The sequence below is a fragment of the Oncorhynchus keta genome, chromosome 19 (genome assembly GCF_023373465.1).
Source record: "Oncorhynchus keta strain PuntledgeMale-10-30-2019 chromosome 19, Oket_V2, whole genome shotgun sequence".
NCBI classification, from domain to species: domain Eukaryota; kingdom Metazoa; phylum Chordata; class Actinopteri; order Salmoniformes; family Salmonidae; genus Oncorhynchus; species Oncorhynchus keta.
This window is the reverse complement of record NC_068439.1, coordinates 24,246,336-24,271,297: the sequence shown is the minus strand read 5'-3', so window position 1 is coordinate 24,271,297 and position 24,962 is coordinate 24,246,336. Positions and strand designations below refer to the sequence as shown.

The window sequence follows — 24,962 nt, the reverse complement described above, 5'->3', positions numbered from 1 at the left end:
TTATGTGTATATATTGAAACATCCCAAGACATCAGTCAGAAAGTTAAAGCTTGGTCGCAAATGTGTCTTCCAAATGGACAATGAACCCAAGCATACTTCCAAAGTTGTGGCAAAATGGCTTAAGGACAACAAAGTCAAGGTATTGGAGTGGCCATCACAAAGCCCTGACCTCAATCCCATAGAAAATTGGTGGGCGGAACTGAAAAAGCGTGTGCGAACAAGGAGCTTAAACTACTGTCTGATGCCTGACTATCTTGACACACTGCATGGAAGATGGCTGGCAGTGTTAGACAAATGGCAAATTGAACTGTGCTTCCCTAGGTGGAGAAGGGACTCAAGTGCGTAGTGGGTACACTGTCGCTCCCTATCCCCTGTCAGCTCACTGCAATGCGCAGACAGAGGGAGGACAGAACTGTCACCATCTCAGAGTCACAACGGCCCTCTCAGCTCCACTAAATGCTGGGCCAACACTATTATGAAGGTCAACAGCTGGCATCTGCCTAGACTGGGCATGGAGGCTGTTACATGCTGATGGTACACCTCACAGTAACACACATTCCCTCCCATACCTAGACGTACTTAGATGATAGGGTTTCAGAGGATAGGTTTCAGAGTTGGAAATTGGACTATTCAGTTTATGTATTTTAATATGTTGAGAATCCTTTCATTTGTTGTTATCAGGTGGCTGGCCTGATGGACTATGCAGAAAGCAACTTTGAAGGCTGCCTGTCATATATTCTATGTCAAGACTCCATTACCCATAATGCTGCTCTCACCTGTTTCTGCAGGCGTTCATTCTGCTCCTGTTCAGCCCTGGCTCTCTCCCGCACCACCACCTCCTCCTCCAGACGCTGTGCCTCGTCTCTCAGACGCTGGTCCTCTGCCATGAGGTGCGCCTCCTCCTCCCTGCGCCTCCTCTCCTCTGCCTCCCGAGCCATGCCCTCCTCACGAGCAATCCTGCACGGGGAGCACGCACCGTTAAGTCTGCACATGCTAAGATACTCTCATACTGGACAATATTCTCATATCAACACACATACAATGATTCATGCTAATGCTACACACTTATATTCGTCGCCAGACCCACTGGCTCCAGGTCATCTATAAGTCTATGCTAGATAAAGCTCCGCCTAATCTCAGCTCACTGGTAACGATAACACCCACCCGTAGCATGCGCTCCAGCAGGTATATCTCACTGGTCATCCCCAAAGCCAACACCTCCTTTGGCCGCCTTTCCTTCCAGTTCTCTGCTGCCAATGACTGGAACGAATTGCAAAAATCGCTGGAGACTTCTATTTCCTTCACTAACTTTAAACATCAGCTATCTGAGCAGCTAACTGATCGCTGCAGCTGTACATAGCCCATCTGTAAATAGCCCACCCAAAATACCTACCTCATCCCCATATTGTTTTTATGAACTTTTCTGCTCTTTTGCACACCAGTATTTCTACTTGCACATCATCATCTGCTCATCAATCACTCCAGTGTTAATTTGCTAAACTGTAATTACTTCGCTACTATGTCCTATTTATTGCCTTACCACCTCACGTCATTTGCACACACTGTATATAGACTTTCTTTTTTTCTATTGTGTTATTGACTGTACACTTGTTTATTCTATGTGTAACTCTGTGTTGTTGTTTGTGTCGCACTGCTTTGCTTTATCTTGGCCAGGTCACAGAACTTGTTCTCAACTAGCTTACTTGGTTAAATAAAGGTGAAATAAAATGTTAAAAACTTGTCTTGTACATTCAGTAAACCCTTCACGTCTATAGACAGACATATAAATACACTCCAGTCTATAATACTTAATTATTAAACAGTGCTATAATATTAACCCAATGACATGTTTAATCAACTCCAGACAGTTTTAGACTGACCTTAACCTCTGCTCCTGCTCAAGGCGCTCCTGCTCTTCTCTCTCCCGTTGCTCTCTGGCCTGTCTGCGTTTCTCAGCCAGCACTCGTGCTGCTTCCTCTGGGTCGTTGGTGCCGGCTGAGGGCCTGGAAGCTGGAGTAGATGAGGTAGCCGGGGAAGCTGAGGCAGCCGGGGCAGTTGGGGTAGCCAGCTCAAGGGTTGAGGCAGGAGTGGAGGTGACCACTGTGACTGGTGCGCTCAACGATGGGGGTGTCACCGGCGCCGAAGACACCATAATGGCAGGAACGTTACTGGCGCCTGTAAGAGCAAGAGGGACAGGAGAGGCCTCTGTTTCAGATGAGAAGCCACATGATAGACCATGACCCTGGAAAATGCTTCAGGGCTCATCTGAAGCAAACATCAAAGTCTAAACAATCTGCGTGTTTTCTCCAAGCAGAGAAGAAAGACTAAGTAGCAGCTGAAGAGAAACATGGGACCCACCTGATCTTGGACAGTGGGACCGTAGTAATAATGTATGGCCTTTACGGTAGAGTAACTCTGGATAATAAAAGATACATGAACTCCAGAGAAACAAATATCAGAATATACAGTATGTGCTTGTGCTGAAGGCCACACTCAACCACAGGAGTTTGGTGGCACCTTAATTGTGGAGAACGGGCTCGTGGCAATGACGAACAGAATAAGTGGAATGGTATCAAATACATCAAACATGGTTTCCAGGTGTTTGATACCATTTCATTTGCGCCGTTCCAGTCATTATTATGAGCCGTCCTTCCCTCAGCAGCCTCCACTGCACTCAACGTGTGCGCTCCAGTAACACTACTGGTGTGGCTGTAGGCCAAAACATTTAAAACACACCCTGGCGCTTGGATACAGTAACCATGGTGAACACACTTACTCTTTGTCTCAGGAGTGTCGGGCTGATGAGGCTCACTGTTTGTTTCCACGGCGACAGCGGCGACCGGCTGGGGCTGTACCCTGGCAGGTGTCTGGGCTCGTTTGGGGCGGGTTTTGGTGCCCGAGCGGGTCTTCTTGTCTGTGGAGGGGTTCTTGGGGGCCATTGGAGGGCAGGGGGACAACGGTCTGCTTTTGGGCGCCGCAGGCGACGGAGGTCTGTTTTTCGGTTTGGGGGTACTGCTGCAGGAAGGGAGAAAGGAGAGGCAAAGATGGAAAAAGGAATGGAAAAGAGAGGGGAGTGTAAATAAAAACAGCATTAGAAATCATATCTGTAGTTTTCCTTTCAGACAGGTTTCAGGTTATTTCATTTAATATTTCAACATCAACTCTGTGGTCTTGAACTAGGTCAGAAAAAGTATTATTGAGAATGACTGACTGAATCTCTACGTAAACGTTCACCGCTCAATAACGCTGCCATGGTCCCATGGCCCTGTTGTAGTCAGACGTGAGATGAGACCATGGCTGATTCCCAAATAGCACCCTCTTCCCTATGTAGGGCACAGCAAGGGCTTTGGACAAAAGTAGTGCACTATATAGAGAATAGGGTGCCACTTGGGAAGCAACCCATGGTTCTTCTCGGTTTCCCAGAGCAGCACCAGCATCACTCAGGGAAACCCCATTCTGTCCGAGTGCTGCTGCCTCCCTCCTGCTCCTGGTCTTGGCAGACAGGGCCCTCAGCTGAATGGTATCCAGCGGCTCTTTAGGCCCAGTTAAAACAGTCGGGACCATCTGTCAGTGAGACAGACCATTTAACCTGGCCCGGGGCTGAACCTCGATCCCCCTGCTAAGCACTAAGCTAACCCGATGCGGATCTCTCTTCACAAACACTCTATTAGCATCTAATACATAAAGGTCAAATACAAGATGACTGTCTTGTCTTGGTCAATGATTATAGAGAGAGATAATGTAGCAGAGAGGAAAATAAAACAGTTTGACAGTATATATAAACCGTAGATTAATAGCTTTTTTTAACAAACAGATAAGATTTCTAACTTGAAAGGCTGACAGTATAAGGAAGATTCTACTGTAGGGACATGTGGTATAGGACAGTTTAGAGTAGTTGTGCTGTTAAGTCCAAGACCAGATTTTGGGCTCTGATCTGTAACAACACCTTGACGCTGGCCTGGATCTGGTGGTGGCCTGGGTCGTTGTTGCGGTCTTCTTCTTCTTCAGCACGATCTCTTTGGAAAGAGCATTCTTCTCTTTTTCGTTCTCCCTCTCCTTGTCTTTCTTCTCTTTCTTTTTCTTATCCAACTTTGAGAAACAGAGAGAAAGGGGTGACCAGTTAGTGCTAATGACATGGTGGTTGGGAGACCGGAGGAGGGTAGAATACATGTAACTACACATCAGTGTGTGTGTGAGGATGTAAGCTAACCGGCGTTGAGCTCCGTCGGCGTTGGCGCTGTGTGATGTCAGGCGTGCTGGCGGACACTCCTCCCCTCCAGCGCTCGGAGGTGTTCCGGTGAGGGTGGTGGTGGGAGCAGGTGTCCAGGGGGCTGGCGGAGACTGAACGGGAGCAGTGGTGAGAGTCTGAGTACAACACAGAGATGAAGAGAAACAGGCTGGATGGACTAGGTCAGGTCAAGACTCCTCTTACAGTTATGATGATGATAGGCCACTTAGGCCAGCTACTGAGAAGGTAATGGTGGCAGATACAACCATTCAGGGTGGCTGTCTGGCAATATTAGGTTCTGCAGGATTTAACCACTCATGTTTGTGGCTGAGGTGAGTTTACTTCCTATGGCTGAAATAAGGCATGAAATCATGATACTGTAACTAATGGGAGTATGGTGCATATCATACATGCTGTATGTTTTTCTCTGAAAGAGAAGGAAGCTCCAACCCTGTAATTGTAAGTTAGCAACAAACAAAAGGAGAGAAGGTACATTTCTTGTCATGTTAAGTTCTATAATAAAAGTAGAGTAAAGGGTCCTAGAGAGGGGTGACTCACGGAGGTCCCGGGAGTCGCTGGGGTTGAGCAGAGTCACAGCGCTGCGGCTGCGGGCCAAAAAGGACAGGGTGGGAGTCATGAGCCTCTCCACGATGCGGCTCTCCCACGGGCTCAGACGCAGACTGCGAGCTGGGAGACACAAGAGAGTGCTGTTAGTACCTGGGTGCTCTTACCCCCCCCCCCACACACACACACACTGCAGACTCCCTAAACCAGACACTGCACCACCACCAGGTTCAGCCACCATTCCCCAGTCACTCACTGACGACACTGCAGCACAGCTTTTCATCCCCCAACACAAACAGGCCTCTGTCTGAACACACTCTCTCTAACTGTACCAACCTCACTCTGACCACACAAAGACAGTCACAGACGTCTCTCCAGTTGTACATTATGATGTGGAGAAATCTGGAGGTGTTTCACCTAGTTACATGTCATTAATACAACTTTACCAATCACACATATTAACAAACCGACTCAACCGCTTCATTTTGAAAATGTTACTTCTTTCTAGATGACTTACCATTACAAAACACACCACCCAAAAGCCATGGCTATCTAGTAGGCCATGCAAAGGCAGGTTAAAGTTTCTGATCAATTCAGCATTATAAACTGGGTGGTTCGAGACCTGAATGCTGATTGGCTGACAGCCATGGTATATCAGACCATATACCACAGGTATGGCAAAAACATGTATTTTTACTGCTCTAATTACGTTGGTAACTAGTTTATAACAGCAATAAGGCACCTCTGGGTTTGTGATATATGGCCAATATACCACGGCTTTGCGTCGTGTCTAAGAACAGCCCTTAGCCGTGGTATATACCACACCCCCCTGGGCCTTATTGCTTAATTATAGCCAACACTACCCGGATGCTACGAGTAAGGCTCACTCTTATAATGTCATTAGGTCAGTATCATATGTTTGTCTGTCATATGATGTTAAGTGTTGCATTAGTGTCATAAGATGAAGACTGATCCATATGAAGTTCAACAACAGGAGGATGTGTTTGATGCATTGTGATGGGCTGCTACACAGACATTGGTTGGCACCTCATTCCCTATATAGTGCATTCGTTTTGACCAGGGCCCATAGGACTCTGGACAAAATTTGTGCACTACATGGGGAATAGGGTGGCATTTGGGATGCAGATTTCTGACAAACACTCAAGAACAATCATAACTGGAACAAATGTAATGTCCGAGCAAATGTGTTTTGAACATTGCGAGAGCCTGAAATCATTTGTCCCTAAAACTACACCAATATCAGAAATGAAGAACATTTCAAACACAGCATATAAGGCAAAAAAACACAGAACTGGCATTGTAGTGAAAGAACCAGACTGGTGGATTTGTTAGAGGCCTCTATGAGAGTTCTGTGTAGAGGAGGATTCGGAGGAGAAATGACAAACCTTTGGAAGATGAGTTGAAATAGGGACACTGTGCAATGCAGCGTTGCGTAGTACTGTAACATACATAATACAGTACCTCCCGTTCCTCTCAAACTGGGGTAACGAGTCTGACCCTCCCCCTGAGTCTACTGGTGTCTCGCAAACTTCTGTCTAAGTAATTGGCAATTATCTGACTACAGAGTTTCAGCATCTTCAATGGGCCATTCATAGTATCTCACAATATAATATTTACATGGGCTTCTCAAGTTCAACTCCATCACAAGGACAATTTGACAGTGGAATGTCTCAGAATGTCCACAATGAGGTGACCAAAACGGTAAAGGCCTAAATACCATTCTGTTAAGAGACTTCCTGTACATTGCTTCGGTGCTGTACATTTTAGCAGACAATATTATCCAAAATGACTTACAGGAGCAATTAGGTTTAAGTGACTTGCTAAAGGGCACATCCACAGATTTTTCCCCTAGTCTGCTCAGGGATTTGAACCAGCAACCTTTCAGATACTGGCCCAACACTCCTAACCACTACGTTACCTGCCGCATACTGGTTTATTGTGTGGCCCTGAGTCAAGTCGGCTATGCTAATGAGCATCCCAAATGGCACCCTATCCACTATTTGTATTTTTTTATTTAACTAGGTAAGTCAGTTAAGAACAAATTCGTATTTACAATGACTGCCTACACAACGCTGGGCCAATTGTGCGCCACCCTATGGGACTCCCAATCACGGCCGGTGCACTACTTTTGACCAGGGCCCATAGGGTGCCATTTGGGATGCGACCTTGATACGGCTCCTTAGGTCAAGTCAGCTATGCTTGTGTAGATCACTCAGCTCTCTCTGCATGCTTTAACTAATCACATACGTACGTACATACATACAGTCACACACACATTCACCCATGTAAGGTAATCTCACAACAGCAACACATAGAAGCTGATGATAAGCGTGATGTGTAATTTCTGTAGATGCATGTAAAGCACATTTAGGATGTCACCTGTCAGTGAATGGAAAATGCTGAAAAGCATAGACAAATATACTAAGTTGCTAATATAATTGATTGGTTCATATTATCTAATGGACCTGGGGTTACCTTGGCTATATTTTTGGACAGATCATTTTCACAAAGTATTTTATGGTTGATAACCCAACTAGGCCCTGGCCTTGTTGCTAAGCAACAGTCAGGAGGATTTTTTTTCTCCTTCAATGCGGCAAGACATTTACTTGGCTGCTGTTTGATCAAATGTACACCTGGTAGTTGGGATCCTGGGTCTATAAACGCATCTGGCTGTTATTGGCATACTTACTGTATATCCTGAAACCAGAACATTTGTAACTGCTAAATCGACTGGATTTTATATGGAAGCTTCTGGAAAATATACGTCTGCTGAGGGAGGACATTCTGTGTTCCTCATGTAAGAATTGACTATTGATGTCTGAATATTGCATTTGAACAACCATTACAGTGGTGTGGTATTGGAGATCAATAAAAGTTGGTTATGAGAGACATGACAACATCTAAAATAGTGAATGACAATAAAGCTGAATATTAATATTGTAGCAGCTTTTGCTGACCTCTCTATCTGAGATCTCTTATCTACATAATGTAATAAGTCAATAAAGAGTTCAGCCATGACTATCTGACCATGCACTTGTACATTTGTGCCACCACTACTGACACCACAGCACCATCACTGACACACAACCACCACTACTGACACCACACCATAAATGACACCACCATCACTGACACCACACCACCACCACTACTGACACCACACCGCTACTGACACACCACCACCACTACTGACATCACACAACCACTACTGACGACACTGCCACTACTGACACCACAATACCACACCACTATCACTGACATCACGCCACCACCACAACACCATCACTAACACCACACAACCACTACTGACGACACAAACACAACACCATCACTACTGACACCACTACTGACACCACACCATCACTATTGACACCATAATACCACAACACCACCACTACTGACACCACACCACCACTACTGACACCATAATACCACAACACCACCACTACTGACACCACACCACCACTACTGACACCACAACACCATACCATTGACACCATACCACCACCGACACCGCACCACCACCAACACAGCATATCACCACAGCAGAGTGGAGGACAACCAAAGAGTGTGGAAGAGGAGGGTGTTGGGACCGAAGTGACAGAAACATATATACACCATTATAAAAGATTATCACAAAATATGAATGTCAGGGCTGATCAAAAATGCAAAGAGAAGGTAAATCAATCAACAACAACATCAACAAAACCACGATGCACACGAGACTGGGGGTGTGAGGGAGGTGATGTAGTGTTTTAGGGATAGGAAATGACCGGTCACCAAGCAACAGGCAGGCAGGCAGGCAGGCCACCAGCAACAACAGTTAAAAGAAAAACCAAACACTAGATCGGGGTAAGGTAAGGAGATCTGAGAGGGAGGGGGTGGGCAGAGGGGAGGAGGGGGGTTTATATAGAGGCCTGTTGGACATTGACGCAGGTCGGTCGTCCTTACTTCTGTTGGGGGAGTTCCAGAGGGTGGCAGAGGACTTGGACAGCCTGTTGTTAATGACAGGGTCCACCTGTCTTGGCAAGTTGACGGTGGAGGCCGAGCATCTGCCTGCACCGGAGAGAACGCAACAGACAACAACTGTTCACAAGGCTGGCGGGGTGGGGACCCGACGAGGCTGTGCTGGAGTCGTAGGGGAGAGGAGGGTTCGAGATCGCTGAGCTCAGATATATAAGACCCCTCTTCAAATGAAATCCCAAGTTCATGTCATTGTGATACCTAAATGCTATTTATCAAGTTTATTCTGCTGATCTGTTTATTTGTATGTGTATATAGTAACAATTGTTGGTCCACTAATGTTTTTATTACCATCCTCACACAGGTGTGGGCAATTGTAATTATCTGTAATTATCTGGCATCTGCATATAAAAAAAAAACTATGGCTTTGGCACATCTCTTGTTGATCTGATGAAGGCAAAACTGCCGAAACACGGTAGCCTGTCCGTCCAAAAATAAAAAGGTGAAATAAGGTGACGTCTTTTTTTGTCCCTTAAAAAAAAATAATTGGAGTGCCACCAATTCTCAATGTCCTTGAACTTGGGATTTCATTTGAAGTCATTGTCATATATGGCAGAGCACCCAGCTATTAAACGAGATAGCGCACCTGCTACCCACTCCCCAATACAAGACCCCTCTGTCTGTCTCCCTGGACCATGCAGCTGATAGAGCTAGACCTACAGGAGGACCACTTCACCATTCACTGTTTCATTTTAGGCTGTTGGCTCAGACAGACCTGTTTCACTCTATTTACACAGGGCTAACTCTTTGATTCACCTCATTCATTATTAAGCAGTCCACTCGGACAGGACAGATTCAGAGTGCTTTTAATCTGGGGAAGGGGTTAGGGTACTGGAAAAAGTTTGGGGTAAAATTGGGAAAGTTAAATGACTGGGTTTATGAATGGCATCTAAAACCCAGAAACATATCTTTGTATATAAAAGCAACAACCGGAAAAGTGGAAAAATAGATTGTCTTTGTTGCTCAAACCAAAACACATCCACACACACTCATTTTCATTTACACTTCAGAGAGGAGAGAAGGTTCTTGACCTCAAGGTCACAATCAAAGAGATAGCCTTTCACAAGCTTGCGTCATTGCTGGACTGAGCAGCATAGGAGAGAGTTGGCACACTGAACCCTGAGTCGATTCCTTACAGCTCTGATCAACTCAACACCTTGCAGCTCACGCAGCAAGTCGAATGAAACATATACATGACACCTTTTCCCTTCTATCTCCTATTTCTGGACTCTACTGAACAGTGAGAATCTGGAGTGAGAGAAACGGTACGTTAAGAATACAAATCCAGTCTAAATCATAATGGTACTCAGTGATTCAGTGATAAATGAAGTCAAGTAGAAATAGTGAGCCACTGTTAGGCAAAATAATGTTAGTAAACATGAATTATACTGTAGAATGACTAATCTCGCTATTCTAATGGTACTCAGAACATTACCACCCCAACCAAATTACAGTGCCTAACAATGGCCTAACACCAAAACCTTAGGACACCGTAAATAATTAATATCAGTTAGACTATGAAGGTACTCTGTACAAGCAATTCATTGAAGTTCTGGGTGGTTCATGTCTATACGGTTCTATGAGGTTCTACGTGGTTCCAGTGCGACTCACTTTGTCTGCGGGAGGTCTGGTTGAGGCCGCCGGCCCAGGACCATCTCTGCTGACGGATCTCAGCCCAGGTCTTTTTGGTTGACTTCTTGATGGCCGCCTCGTAGCGCTCCTGTGGTGGGGACATTGGGAGACAAAAACTGTGACTCTCTCAAGAAGCTACACTTAGCTGAGAACAGTGATATGTAATATTTACAAAATACCAAACCACCATGTATGTGCCCTCTCCACCCAAAGCAACCGCTTAGAATTGAATATTATTCCTAAAATGATTATTAATTAAAGCTTAGATCATTGGCTGTATGTGTACCCTAGACTAACCAAGCTGATAACAAAACTGCACACAACAATTGAGCAAGCGAGAGATATTGAATGTGACCCTCCTCCAGGCCTCTACTCCCCACCTTGTTCTTTTCAAGTTTCTGCCTCTGTTTCTCCTCCAGGAGGGCTCTTCGTTTCTCAAGCTTCAGTCTCTGGTCCTCCAGCCTCTTCCTGCGTTCCTCGAGCTGGCTCTCCCTCAGACGCCTCGCCTTCTCCTCCTTCTCCAGCCACTGAGCCTTCTTAGCCGCTATGCAACGGGAGACAACAGGCACAGGTTTAGTTTTATTTGAATATACATGGTTTAGTTTAGTTTTATAGACTCATGGTTTCAATATACAGTACCAGTCAAAAGTTTGGACACCTACTCATTCAAGGGTTTTTCTTTATTTTTACTATTTTCTACATTATATAAAATATATCAAAACTATGAAATAACACATATGGAATCATGTAGTAACCAAGAAAGTGCTAAACAAATCAAAGTATATTTTATATTTGAGATTCTTCAAAGTAGCCACCCTTTGCCTTGATGATAGCTTTGCACACTCTTGGCATTCTCTCAACCAGCTTCATGAGGGAGTCCCCTGGAGTGCATTTCAATTAACAGGTGTGCCTTGTTAAAAGTTAATTTCTGGAATTTCTTTCCTTCTTAATGCATTTAAGACAATCAGTTGTGTTGTGACAAGGTAGGTGTTGTATACAGAAGATAACCCTATTTGGTAAAAGACCAAGTCCATATTATGGCAAGAACAGCTCAAATAAGCAAAGAGAAACAACAGTCCAGCATTACTTTAAGACATGAAGGTCAGTAAATGCGGAAGTTTCAAGTGCAGTCGCAAAAACCATCAAGCGCTATGATGAACCGTCACAGGAAAGGAAGACCCAGAGTTGCCTCTGCTGCAGAGGATAAGTTCATTAGATTTACCAGCTTCAACAATTGCAGCCCAAATAAATGCTTCACAGAGTTCAAGTAACAGACACATCTCACTATCAACTGTTCAGAAGAGACTGCGTGAATCAGACCTTCACTACTAAAGGACACCAATAAGAATAAGAGACTTGTTTGGGCCAAGAAACACAAGCAATGTACATTAGACAGGTGGAAATCTGTCGTTTGGGAGTCCAAATCTGAGATTTTTGGTTCAACCACCGTGTCTTTGTGAGACGCAGAGTAGGTGAACGGATGATCTCCGCATTTGTGGTTTGTGGTTCCCACTGTGAAGCATGGAGGAGGAGGTGTTATGATGTGGGGGTACTTTGCTGGTGACACTTTCAGTGATTTATTTAGAATTCAAGGCACTCTTATCCAGCATGGCTACAACAGCATTCTGCAGCGATATGCCATCCCATCTGGTTTGAGCTTAGTGGGACTATAATTTGTTTTTCAACAGGACAATGACCTAAGACACCTCCAGGCTGTGTAAGGGCTATTTCACCAAGAGGGAGAGTGATGGAGTGCTGCATCAGATGACCTGGCCTCCACAATCACACGACCTCAACCCAATTGAGGTGGTTTGGGATGAGTTGGACCGCAGAGTGAAGAAAAAACAGCCAACAAGTGCTCTGACGATGTGGGACATCCTTTAAGACTGTTGGAAAAGCGTTCCAGGTGAAGCTGGTTGAGAAAATGCCAAGAGTGTGCAAAGCTGTTATCAAGGCAAAGGGTGGCTACTTTGAAGAATTTAAAACTTGTTTGGTTACTACATGATTCCACATGTGTTATATCATAGTTTTGATATCTTCACTATTATTCTACAATGTAGAAAATCAAGAAAAACCCTTGAATGAGTAGGTGTGTCCAAACTTTTGACTGGTACTGTACATGGCAGCTATGCAACAAAAAAAAAATACAAAAATAAATGCGGTACAGTTAGCTAATCAAGGAAGTTCAGAAGTCATGGATGGGATCATGTACCATTCAGTGTTGTTGAAGCACTTGGTGATAGTGAGCAGAGGAAACATCAGGGTTACATAGCTAATACCTTAGACCTGTTCTCTGTTTCCAGCCTATTACCTAACTGGGATATAATCTCTCCATCTCTTTCTATTTATTTCTGCCCTACCTGGTCATAAACAACTCCGAATGACTGAGCAGTACATCATTTGCTGTTTGTTCACTGAGAGGAATTCTGGCCTGGTGATCTGTTAAAAACTTTTAGAAGCACAAAAGTCTCGTGGCTTCCTGGAACCAGATTGGAAAAGGAAGAAAAATAGAATGGGAAGATGAAGACATATTGTTGTTTACATCCTGCTAGAGTTGTAATCTTATTAGAATAATTCTAATAACAGTAAACAAGTAGTTGTAGTAGTAGCATCCTACTGTGTTTTACTAGTGCTTTCTAGCAGATACTGAGTTTCACGCCACAGATTCTGTGGCTCATTCCTGACAGACACGATTAAAATGCAATCATTCGGGCTTTGTTTAAAATCCAAGCATGCTGTGCACCAGCTGTGTCCTCTCAGCTCATTAAGCCTTCTTTGAGGTAGACGCCACATGTGTACTGTGTCTCAGAGTGGCATTTCCTGTTCTGTAGTCCCTTGCACATGGGCCCACTTCCACACACATGTTGTTTAGCATGGTGGGGGCAAGCTACTTTTGAAGAATTTTTGGGGGGCTCATAGTTTTTTGGGGCCCACTTCCACTGCACACGTTTTGTTTAGCACTAAAATGGTGGGGTCTGGATACTCTTGAAGAGTTTATTTTTTTCAAGATAATGTCTCTGTGCTGATTGTGAGATGTCTTTGATAACGCATATCTTTGATAATGAATGCAATCCTCACTCTGAAATATTTAAAACATTAAAACGATTTGATCAACATCTGAAATGCATGAGTGTTTGATGTTCTAAGTTAAGGGCCTGATTTGTATTCTGTTAACATTCCCTAGCCCTTCTCTATAAATAAGTAAAAGGCTAGAATACTCTCAGGGGTTCTCAAACATTTTCGGTCTGGGGACACCTTTTGTGATAGCAAAATAATCATGGACCTCCTCATAATCAGAACACAACTTGCATATAAGGAGATTTACTATGACTTCGGCAGTGCATGCCCGGATGAACCAAGTCTCCGGCCCTGGGAAGAAACATTTTCAAGTCCCACCTCTTGGCATCGGAGAGAAAATCTTCCAGTCCTCAAGCTAATTTCCTGCAATTCTACCCATTTTATCAAGGGGAAGAGAGAGAACTTTTCAGTTTTAAAGGTTAAATTACAGTGCATTTATGTTTTAAAAATATCTATCGTTTTTGGGGAATACAAGAAGTATTGAGAGGAAAAATGTCTAATTGCTGGAGTACTGTGGATACCAATATTCATGTGAGCCTTCCAGGCCCATGTTGTTCAGGGTTAAGAACATAAACATAGATGAATAATATGACATTGTATTTTGTATTACACCCTCTAAACGTATTCCACCAATCCCTTGGCCAAAATGTATCTGTTGTTGTTAGTAATATTCATTAAAAAATATACAAAAATCAGATCTGGCCACAGACCCCTGCTCTAGTCTGCACCCACAAAGAAAACACTAGCTTGTTTCTCCATCATGGATCAAAATGTATTATAGTAATTTTCAGTATCTGAGTGGCAGAAATACAATTAGCTAAATACGTTGAGCGCATGCACTTTAACATTGTAAAGCCACAGTAATGGCATTATATACAATGTCCCTTACATAACAACCATGTGCTTTAAAATATGTTGTAAATAAACTTGTTTTATTGTCACATACACCAGATATGTGCAGTGAAATGTGTTGTTTTACAGGGTCAGCCATAGTAGTACAGTGCCCCTTGAGCAAATTAGGGTTCAGGGTATTGCACAAGGGCACATCGACAGATTTTTCACCTTGTCAGCTCAGGTATTTGAACCAGCTACCATTTGGTTACTGGCCCACTGCTCTAACCACTAGGCTACCTGCCACCCTAAAGGGATAAGTACCAAAAATAATCACATTTAGCTTTTTTTTGTATGTCATCACCAGTATAGTATATATATGGCCATAAACTTTAGAACATCTAACCATAAAAGCTTGATGCTGTGAGATCTAAACATTACAATATCTGGTCCATAGGAGATTCATATCTTACATCTGGACCAACAGAGGTCAGCCAAAGGTTAGGCATTATCAGTCAAATAATAGGCTCTGTCCGCTGGCTGGCTGCTGAAACGATTCCTTGGCATGGCGATTATAATGAGACTAATGAAATAAGTAATTACATCTAATCTGTCTGAGAGGCACGTCACGGTCGATTCACGGTAATGACTACACATTTTTCACGCCGCTCCCCAGGGGGATTATGGGACGGCTCAGTGGGATACGCCCGCCAAGTCCTCCTCTGATCGGTTGCTCAGGATTTGGCCTCAGTGCAGAGAAAGAGGGGCTTAGGCCAATGTTGTGGGAGAATAGGGTTGGGGAAAATACTAGTCTACTGCATGTCTCTGAGTTGTTAATAAGATCAGAATACAATATCATGAAAAATAGATCCTGAAAACATCTGTAGAGAAAAATCTATATTGGAAAGACATTACTAATGCCCCATCAAATGAATGCAAAGTATACATGCAAAAATTGATGGGGGATTTGAACAAATATGGTGAAGGAAAAATATCTGCAAAATGAGAACTTGAAAGAAAAAACATCCTGATGGGGTCATATAACTGAACTATCTAATCATTTTGACCTTCAGAGAAAAACAAGACATTCTAACGTTCCCAGTGAAAAACGAGGACAACAAACAGAAGACAAAACAACTGATTCATGGAGGAGGTAGAAAAAGGAAAGAACTGTTGAGAAGCATACAGAGGAAAATAAAAAAACATTGCATCACCATCACAAGGTGGAGATGTGGAGAATAATAGCATGACTGTTGCTGCTAACAAGTGATGTCACCAGTGCTGTTCTTATTGCCTTACCTTGCAGCTGAGTTTGCTGTTCTGAAGCAGCAATACGAGAGGGAAGACAACAGTAAGTGTCAACAAGCATCAATCATGCAAAAGCAGAACCCATGGCAGAGTATTTCAAATTTAAGACAGGAGATCAGTTAAGGGTTGCGTAATTCAACATATTGAAGGCTACAGTGTCTAGTGGGTTAATAATCCCTACATTCTGTATCACTGTCGAGAGTCAGCAACCGCATCCCAAATGATACCCTATTCCCTTTATAGTGCACTACCTTTAATCATGGCCCATAAGACTATGTAGGGAATAGGGTGCCATTTGGGACGCATCCCTAGACAAGACTAGATACGTCTCTTTGCCCTCCACATTAGGCAAACCCAACATGTCACATAGGATACAATGATATCATTTCTCTATAGCATATTTTCCTTTAGGGCTTACCAATGTATTTGGCCCTCTCCTCCCTCCGCTCCTTGGCCTGCTTCTGTCGTTGCTCTGTGCTCAACCCATCTAGGCAGAGAAAGATACACTAAGCATACCAAACATTAAGAACACCTTCCTAATATTGAGTTGACACAAAAGCCTGTCACCTACTACCAAACCCTGTTCAAAGGCACTTCCATGTTTTGTCTTGCTTATTCATCCTCTGAATGTTACACATACACAATTCATGTCTGAATTGTCTCAATGTTAATCCTTCTTTAACCTGCCTCCCCTTTATCTACACCGATTGAAGTGGATTTAACAAGTGACATCAATAAGGGATCATAGCTTTCACCTGGGGTCACCTGGTCAGTCAATTTCAAGGAAAGAGCAGCATAGCATAGCAGAGGTCATGTACTTGAAACAATTATTGTTTAAATTCTAAACTACAGTGTGTATTCATATATTCAAGATGAAGGTCTACATGTCCTCCTGTCCCAACACAGGGCCTCAGTACTCCCCCCTCCTCCTCAAACCCCACCTCCTTATTCCTGCATACCGTACCATCCACAACAAATGATTTGGGGTTCAGCCATTGCCATCTGTCTGATTGGGTGTGTAACGACTAAAGATCAATTCGATCACCAGAAGCATCGGATGGTTCTCTCCTCTGTGGACAGGTAGACCAGCTTCAATAGCTCCCTTACTCTACACATTACACTGTATATCTAACCCCAGGCTATTTCCTTATCCTCCTGGTTCTCTCTCTCTCTAGTGCTCAGAGGTGAGACGTTGTATACCGTACCTCCTTTTTTAGGCTGGGGGCTGGTACTAGACCCAGGGGTGCCAGGTCTGGCATCTGTCTTGGTGGAGGACTCTGTCTTTGAGGTGTGCTCTGTTTTGGGACAGATCTCTGTGTTTGGGGAGAGGTCTGTTTTGGGACAGGACTCTGTGTTTGGGGAGAGGTCTGAAATGTCTGAGTCATCTGGTGTCAGTAGGTCCTTGATTATCTCCTTCTCTTCATTCTGGATGGACCGAGGCTCTGGTGTGGAGGGGAGACCTGGAACACAGGGATAACGTTCATCAATGAACGGAAATAAAACACTATACATAAAGGATAGGTTTGAAGACGAGATTATATATATATATATAACACTGTTTAAAAATTTGGGGTCACTTAAAAATGTCCTTGTTTTTGAAAGAAAAGCACATTTTTTTGTCCATTAAAATAACATCAAATTGATCAGAAATACAGTGTAGACATTGTTAATGTTGTAAATGACTATTGTAGCTGGAAACGGCAGATTTTTTATGGAATATCTACATAGGCGTATAGAGGCCCATTATCAGCAACCATCACTCCTGTGTTCCAATGGCACGTTGTGTGAGTTAATCCAAGTTTACCATTTTAAAAGGATAATTGATCATTAGAAAACCCTTTTGCAATTATGTTAGCACAGCTGAAAACTGTTGTCCTGATTAAAGAAGCAATAAAACTGGCCTTCTTTAGACTAGTTGAGTATCTGGAGCATCAGCATTTGTGGGTTCAATTACAGGCTCAAAATGGCCAGAAACAAAGAACTTTCTTCTGAAACTTGTCAGTCTATTCTTTTTCTGAGAAATGAAGGCTATTCCATTCGAGAAATTGCCAAAGAACTGAAGATCTCGCACAACACTGTGTACTACTCCCTTCACAGAACGGCGAACACTGGCTCTATCCAGAATAGAAAGAGGAGTGGGAGGCCCCGGTGCACAACTGAGCAAGAGGAAAAGTACATTAGAGTGTCTAGTTTGAGAAACAGACGCCTCAACTGGCAGCTTCATTAAATGGTACCCGCAAAACCCTAGTCTCATATTTCTTTTTATACCTTTAATTTAACGAGGCAAGTCAGTTGAGAACACGTTCTTATTTTCAATGACTGCCTAGGAACTGTGGGTTAACTGCCTAGTTCAGGGGCAGAACGACAGATTTTCACCTTGTCAGCTCAGGGGTCCCAATCTTGCAACCGCACAGTTAACTAGTCCAACGCTCTTCACAGTTAACTAGTCCATTGCACTTCACAAGTAGACTGCCTGTTACGCGAATGAAGTAGAAGCCAAGGTAAATTGCTAGCTAGCATTAAACGTATCTTATAAAAAACAATCAATCATAATCACTAGTTATAACTACTAATCCAGTTTAGCAGGCAATATTAACCAGGTGAAATTGTGTCATTTCTCTTGCGTTCATTGCACGCAGAGTCAGGGTATATGCAACAGTTTGGGCTGCATGGCTCATTGCAAACTAATTTGCCAGAATTTTACGTAATTATGACATTCATTGAAGGTTGTGCAATGTAACAAGAATATTTAGACTTAATGATACCACCCGTTAGGTAAAATACCGAACGGTTCGGTATTTCACTGAAATAATAAACGTTGTGTTTTCGAAATTATAGATTCCGGATTCGATTATATTAATGGCCAAAGGCTCGTATTTCTGTGTGTTATTATGTTATAATTAAGCCTGATTTGATAGAGCAGTCTGACTGAGCAGCAGCAGGCCCGAAATCATTCATTCAAACAGCACTTTCGTGCGTTTTGCCAGCAGCTCTTCGTTTATGACCTCAAGCCTATCAGCCTAATGGCTGGTGTAACCAATGTGAAATGGCTAGCTAGTTAGCTGGGTGTGCGCTAATACTGTTTCCCCTTGCACTGCAAGGACCGCGGCTTTTGTGGAGCGATGTGTAACGATGCTTTGAGTGTGGCTGTTGTCTATGTGTTCCTGGTTCGAGCCCAGGTAGGGGCAAGGAGGGGGACAGAAGCTATACTGTTACACTGGCAATACTATAGTGCCTATAAGAACATCCAATAGTCAAAGTTATATGAAATACAAACGGTATAGAGAGAAATAGTCCTATAAATACTATTTTAACTACAACCTAAAACCTCTTACCTTGGAATATTGAAGTCTCATGTTAAAAGGAACCACCAACTTTCATATGTTCTCATGTTCTGAGCAAGGAACTTAAATGTTAGCTTTTTTACATGGCACATATTTTACATGGCACACGTTTTTACATGGCACATATTACTTTCTTCTCCAACACTTTGTTTTTGCATTATTTAAACCAAATTGAACATGTTTCATTATTTATTTGAGGCTAAATTGATTTTATTGATGTTTTATATTACGTTAAAATAAGTGTTAATTCAGTATTGATGTAATTAATCGGTATCGGCTTTTGTGGTCCTCCAATAATCGGTATCGGCGTTGAAAAATCATAATCGGTCGACCTCTAGTCTCAAAGTCAACAGTGAAGAGGCGACCCCAAGATGTTGGCCTTCAAGGCAGAGTAGCAAGGAAAAAGCCATATTTCAGACAGGCCAATAAAAATAAAAGATTAAGATAGGCAAAAGAACAGGCCTGGAAGGCCAGCTTCCCGGAGTCGACTCATCACTGTTGATGTTGAGACTGGTGTTTTGCGGGTACTATTCATTGAAGCTGCCATTTCAGAACTTGTGAGGCATCTGTTTCTCAAACGTTTTGGCCCACAGTGAGAAGAAGACAAGGCTCAGCCGGGCTTTAGCAAAAATACTAAGCAAGACACAGTCAAAGGCATGGGCAGTTAGGGAATACGTAGATTTTTACAATAGATTGAGAGAGAGAGGGGAGGAGAGAGGGAGTAGACTGATAAAGAGAAAGAGACAGAGATGTCAAATTGGCTTTTTACCAAATTATCATACGACAGACCACGTATTCACCCTGCACACCCTAATTGACAAATAAACAAACAACACAAAACAAAGGCAAAGTCTTCTCATGCTTTGTTGATTTCAAAAAAGCCTTCTACTCAATTTGTCATGAGGGTCTGCTATACAAATTGATGGAAAGTGGTGTTGGGGGAAAAACGTACAACATTATAAAATCCATGTACACAAACAATAAGTTTGCAGATAAAATTGGCAAAAAACACACATTTCTTCCCACATGGCCTAAGGGTGAGACAGGGATGCAGCTTAAGCCCCACCCTCTTCGACATATATATCAACAAATTGGCGAGGGCACTAGAAGTCTGCAGCACCCGACCTCATCCTTCTTGAATCTGAAGTGAAATGTCTACTATTTGCTGATGATCTGGTGCTTCTGTCACCAACCAAGGAGGGCCTGAAGCAGCACCTAGATCTTCTGTACAGATTCTGCCAGACCTGGGCCCTGACAGTAAATCTCAGTAAGCTGCCATTTCAGAACTTGTGATGGTGTGCACCAAAATAATGGTGTTCCAAAAAATGTCCAGTCGCCAGGACCACAAATACAGTCATGGCCAAAGGTTTTGAGAATGACACAAATATTAATTTTCACAAAGTTTGCTGCTTCAGTGTCTTTAGATATTTTTGTCAGATGTTACTATGGAATACTGAAGTATAATTACAAGCATTTTATAGGTGTCAAAGGTGTCAAAATGACATGAAGTTGATGCAAAGAGTCAATATGTGTCAATCCGCCCTGGCATGCTGTCAATTAACTTCTGGGCCACATCCTGACTGATGGCAGCCCATTCTTGCATAATCAATGCGTTGAGTTTGTCAGAATTTTGGGTTTTTTGTTTGTCCACCCGCCTCTTGAGGATTGACCACAAGTTCTCAATTGAATTAAGGTTTGGGGAGTTTCCTGGCCATTGACCCAAAATATTGATGTTTTGTTCCCTGAGTCACTTAGTTATCATTTTTTCCTTATGGCAAGGTGCTCCATCATGCTGGAAAAGGTATTGTTCATCACCAAACTGTTCCTGGAGAAGTTGCTCTCGGAGGATGTGTTGGTACCATTCTTTATTCATAGCTGTGTTCTTAGGCAAAATTGTGAGTGAGCCCACTCCCTTGACTGAGAAGCAACCCCACACATGAATGGTCTCAGGATGCTTTACTGTTGGCATGCCACAGGACTGATGGTAGCGCTCCCCTTGTCTACTCCGGACAAGCATTTTTCCGGATGCCCCAAACAATCAGAAAGGGGATTGATCAGAGAAAGTGACTTTAGCCCAGTCCTCAGCAGTCCAATCCCTGTACCTTTTGCAGAATATCAGTCTGTTCCTGATGTTTTTCCTGGAGAGAAGTGGCTTCTTTGCTGCTCTTCTTGACACCAGGCCATCCTCCAAAAGTCTTCGCCTCACTGTGCGTGCAGATGCATTCACACCTGCCTGCTGCCATTCCTGAGCAAGCTCTGTACTGGTGGTGCCCCGATCCCGCAACTGAATCAACTTTAGGAGATGGTCCTGGCACTTTCTGGACTTTCTTGGGCGCCCTGAATCCTTCTTCACAACTATTGAACCACTCTCCTTGAAGTTCTTGATGATCCGATAAATGGTTGATTTAGGTGAAATCTTACTGGCAGCAATATCCTTGCCTGTGAAGCCCTTTTTGTGCAAAGCAATGATGACGGCACGTGTTTCCTTGCAGGTAACCATGGTTGACAGAGGAAGAGCAATGATTCCAAGCACCACCCTCCTTTTGAAGCTTCCAGTCTGTTATTCAAACTCAATCAGCATGACAGAGTGATCTGCAGCCTTGTCCTCGTCAACACTCACACCTGTGTTATTAACGAGAGAATCACTGACATGATGTCAGCTGGTCATTTTGTGGCAGGGCTGAAATGCAGTGGAAATGTTTTTTGGGGGGATTCAGTTCATTTGCATGGCAAAGAGGGACCTGGATTAGAGTCCCCTAAGCAAACTGGTCCTGGGGCTCTGTTCACAAACACAAACACACACTCCAGGACAGCAACACAATTAGACCCAACCAAATCATGAAAAAATTACTTGACACATTGGAAAGAATTAACAAATAAACAGAGCAAACTAGAATGCTATTTGGCCCTAAAATAGAGAGTACACAGTGGCAGAATACCTGACCACTGTGACTGACCCAAACTTAAGGAAAGCTTTGACCATGTACAGACTCAGAGAGCATAGCCTTGCTTTTGAGAAAGGCCGCCGTAGGCAGACCTGGCTCTCAAGAGAAGACAGGCCAGGTGCACACTGCCCACAAAATGAGGTGGAAACTGAGCTGCACTTCCTAACCTCCTGCCCAATGTATGACCATGTTAGACACACATATTTCCCTCAGATTACACAGAGCCACAAAGAATTCAAAAACACACCCAATTTTGATCAACTCCCATATCTACTGGGTGAAATATAACAGTGTGCCATCACAGCAGCAAGATTTGTGACCTGTTGCCTCGAGAAAAGGTCAACCAGTGAAGAACAATCACCATTGTAAATACAACCCATATTTATGCTTATTTATTGTACCTTTTGTACTGTTACAACACTGTATATATACATAATATGACATTTGTAATGTCTTTATTCTTTTGGAACTTCTGTGAGTGTAATGTTTACTGTTAATTTTGATTGTTTATTTCACTTTTGTATATTATCTACTTCACTTGCTTTGGCAATGTTAACATGCCAATAAATCACATTATTTTAATTGAATTGGGAGAGAGAGAGTACAGAGAAAGATAAATAGAGAGATGGTGTCAGAAAAATAAGAGCGTGAGAGAGAAAGGGGGGAGGGAGTAGACTAAGAAAAATTATGGGAGAGAGTAGACTGAGAAAAAGAAAGAGAGAGTAGACTTAGAAAATGAAAGGGAGAGAGTCGATTGAGAGGGAGGGAGGGAGACTAAAGATATAGGCTATATTTCCATCAAGCACTATCAACAAATGCAGAGAAAAGGCTCAGCCGTAGAGCGCCATTTTGAGGGGCAAACAGGCCAATTTCAATACAGGCCTTCTCTGAAAAGGAAAGTGCTGACGTAACATTTAGAATGGCTAATTAATGATGTGCCAACCTCTGCAAAAGCTCTTAAAATGCTAAATATGCTGCTGGTTACTCAAGCTCTGGTCTGGAACAGGAACATTATCCCTCTGAGTGGGGGATGCAGTGTTTCCTCTAGGATTTTCTTCAGCAGTGGTAGCAAAAGTTTGCGTGGGAGGGGGGGATTTTCCTTTTGCTAGGGGGGTTCGGGGTCATGCACCCCCATTTTAACATTTCCAAAATGTCTAAAAACATGTTTTTACTTAGTCATAATCGGTTATTGTGTGTACATGGGTGATAAAATAAAATAAAAGATTTAATCCATTTTGAATTGAGGCTGTAACACAACAAAATGTGGAATAAATCAAGGGGTATGAATACTTTCCGAAGGCACTGTACCTCATTTAAAACCACCAAAAGACTCAATGCATCAAATGCTACAAATATACATTGCAACTTGTCATTCCAGGGTTTTTTTCTGGAACAAAAGGGGGCTTAGGAGGTGGGTGTGCGGGGGCATGGTAGTGGACATGGCCTGCTGCTGCTAAATTAATATAGGGTAAACACTGGGATGCATGAGTCGACAGAATGTGACGTGTGCACATCGACCATTGGAATGAAATACCATACAATCAGGCAGATACTTTGCAGTAACACATAACCAGTAGCATTCAAATTCAAGTTCCAGGACATATCATATTCTCTATAGGATTCACTAACAAAAGCATTATGAAGCATAATCAGTCTTTGCTCTGATCTTCAGTCATTGGACCAAGCTTCTTAACATCTGACCTTTGGACGGGTGACAGAGAGGTCACAGGAACCCAAAACACATCCTGTATTAATACCTCCTCAGACGTTGTTTTTACACTTGGCTCTCCCACTGACAGTGTCTGCGTCCCAGATGGAACCCTATTCCCTATATAATGCACTACTTTTGACCAGGACCGAGGGCTCTGTGTCTCTCTGTAGACTGTGCTATTCAGCTGCTCTCTGGGCCTAGCTGTAACAGCAACACTGGTGCTCACAGTGGACAAACTGCACTACAACATAATGGCGCATGGTGGGGGAGAGAGAAAAGGAGAGAAAGAGGGAGAGAGCGTTGGGGGGAGGGTGAAGAAAAATTGCACACCTCTACAAAGACCTATGGAGAACAGCGAGAGAGGAGAAGAGAGAGAGATACAGAGATTGATAGAGAGAGGGGGAGGTTCAGTAGAACAAGGGAGAAGATAGATTGTGCATCTCTACAATGATTCAAAGGGCAACAAAAGAAAGAGAGACAAAAAAAGGAACAGAGAGAGAGAGAGAGAGACAGAGAGAGAGAGAGAGAGAGAGAGAGAGAGAGAGAGAGAGAGAGAGAGAGAGAGAGAGAGAGAGAGAGAGAGAGAGAGAGAGAGAGAGAGAGAGAGAGAGAGAGAGAGAGAGAGAGAGAGAGGGAGGAAAAGAAAGAGCGAGACAAAGTAAGATAAGGATAATGTTGTGTGATATAGGTGTGAAGGCATCCAGCCTGCTCTCTGACTCACATTAAGCTCACAGTGGGCAGATGGAGTGTATCCCTCTCCTCAGACCCATCAAAGGGTCTGAGGATGGGCCTGCTCATAGGAATCTGGTCAAAAGTAGTGCAGAGAACAAACGCTCACCGAACCCGATAAATCACATATTAACGCTGGGCCTCTCTCCAGCTGCCTCTATTTACAGTACACACATCTAGCCAGGGATGGCAACACAGAGGCGAAATCATAGCAGGTTAATGGGAGGATAATTAAGAAATAAGAATTGAGGGAGTGTGGTATATTGGGCATATACCACAAACCCCCGAGGTGCCTTAGTGCTATTATAAACTGGTTACCAACGTAATTAGAAGAGTAAAAATAAATGTTTTGTCATACCCGTGGTATATGGCTTTCAGATTATCAGCATTCATGGCTCGAACCACCCAGTTTATAATGGGCATTGAATCATCTGTCAAGATGACAGAACAACTGCAGGTTTCTGCAAAGAGAATCACTTCACTTGTAACTGCCAGAAAATACAATGTGATTTGGCAAGAATAGTACGATAAACCTTCCCAGCGAGTAA

The 24,962-nt window shown here is 43.2% G+C and overlaps 1 protein-coding gene across 8 annotated transcripts in view; it reads right to left on the bottom strand.

Moving 5' to 3' along the window:
* The window catches only part of map7d1b (MAP7 domain containing 1b), a 44,466-nt gene that overhangs the window by 5,589 nt on the left and 13,915 nt on the right, over nt 1-24,962 (bottom strand). For 4 of the 8 annotated variants that reach the window (XM_035757627.1, XM_035757628.1, XM_035757630.1 and 1 more), the window contains exons 2-13: nt 16,891-17,145; nt 16,104-16,172; nt 15,677-15,697; nt 10,849-11,012; nt 10,448-10,556; nt 8,765-8,869; nt 4,787-4,915; nt 4,211-4,365; nt 3,947-4,089; nt 2,777-3,015; nt 1,881-2,175; nt 777-957 (exon numbers count right to left, since the gene is read on the bottom strand). In XM_035757627.1, coding sequence (XP_035613520.1) covers nt 777-957; nt 1,881-2,175; nt 2,777-3,015; nt 3,947-4,089; nt 4,211-4,365; nt 4,787-4,915; nt 8,765-8,869; nt 10,448-10,556; nt 10,849-11,012; nt 15,677-15,697; nt 16,104-16,172; nt 16,891-17,145 — 1,865 coding nt within the window. The remainder of the gene's footprint in view (nt 1-776; nt 958-1,880; nt 2,176-2,776; nt 3,016-3,946; nt 4,090-4,210; nt 4,366-4,786; nt 4,916-8,764; nt 8,870-10,447; nt 10,557-10,848; nt 11,013-15,676; nt 15,698-16,103; nt 16,173-16,890; nt 17,146-24,962) is intronic. The other 4 variants (XM_035757629.1, XM_035757633.1, XM_035757632.1 and 1 more) reach the window with 4 other exon arrangements.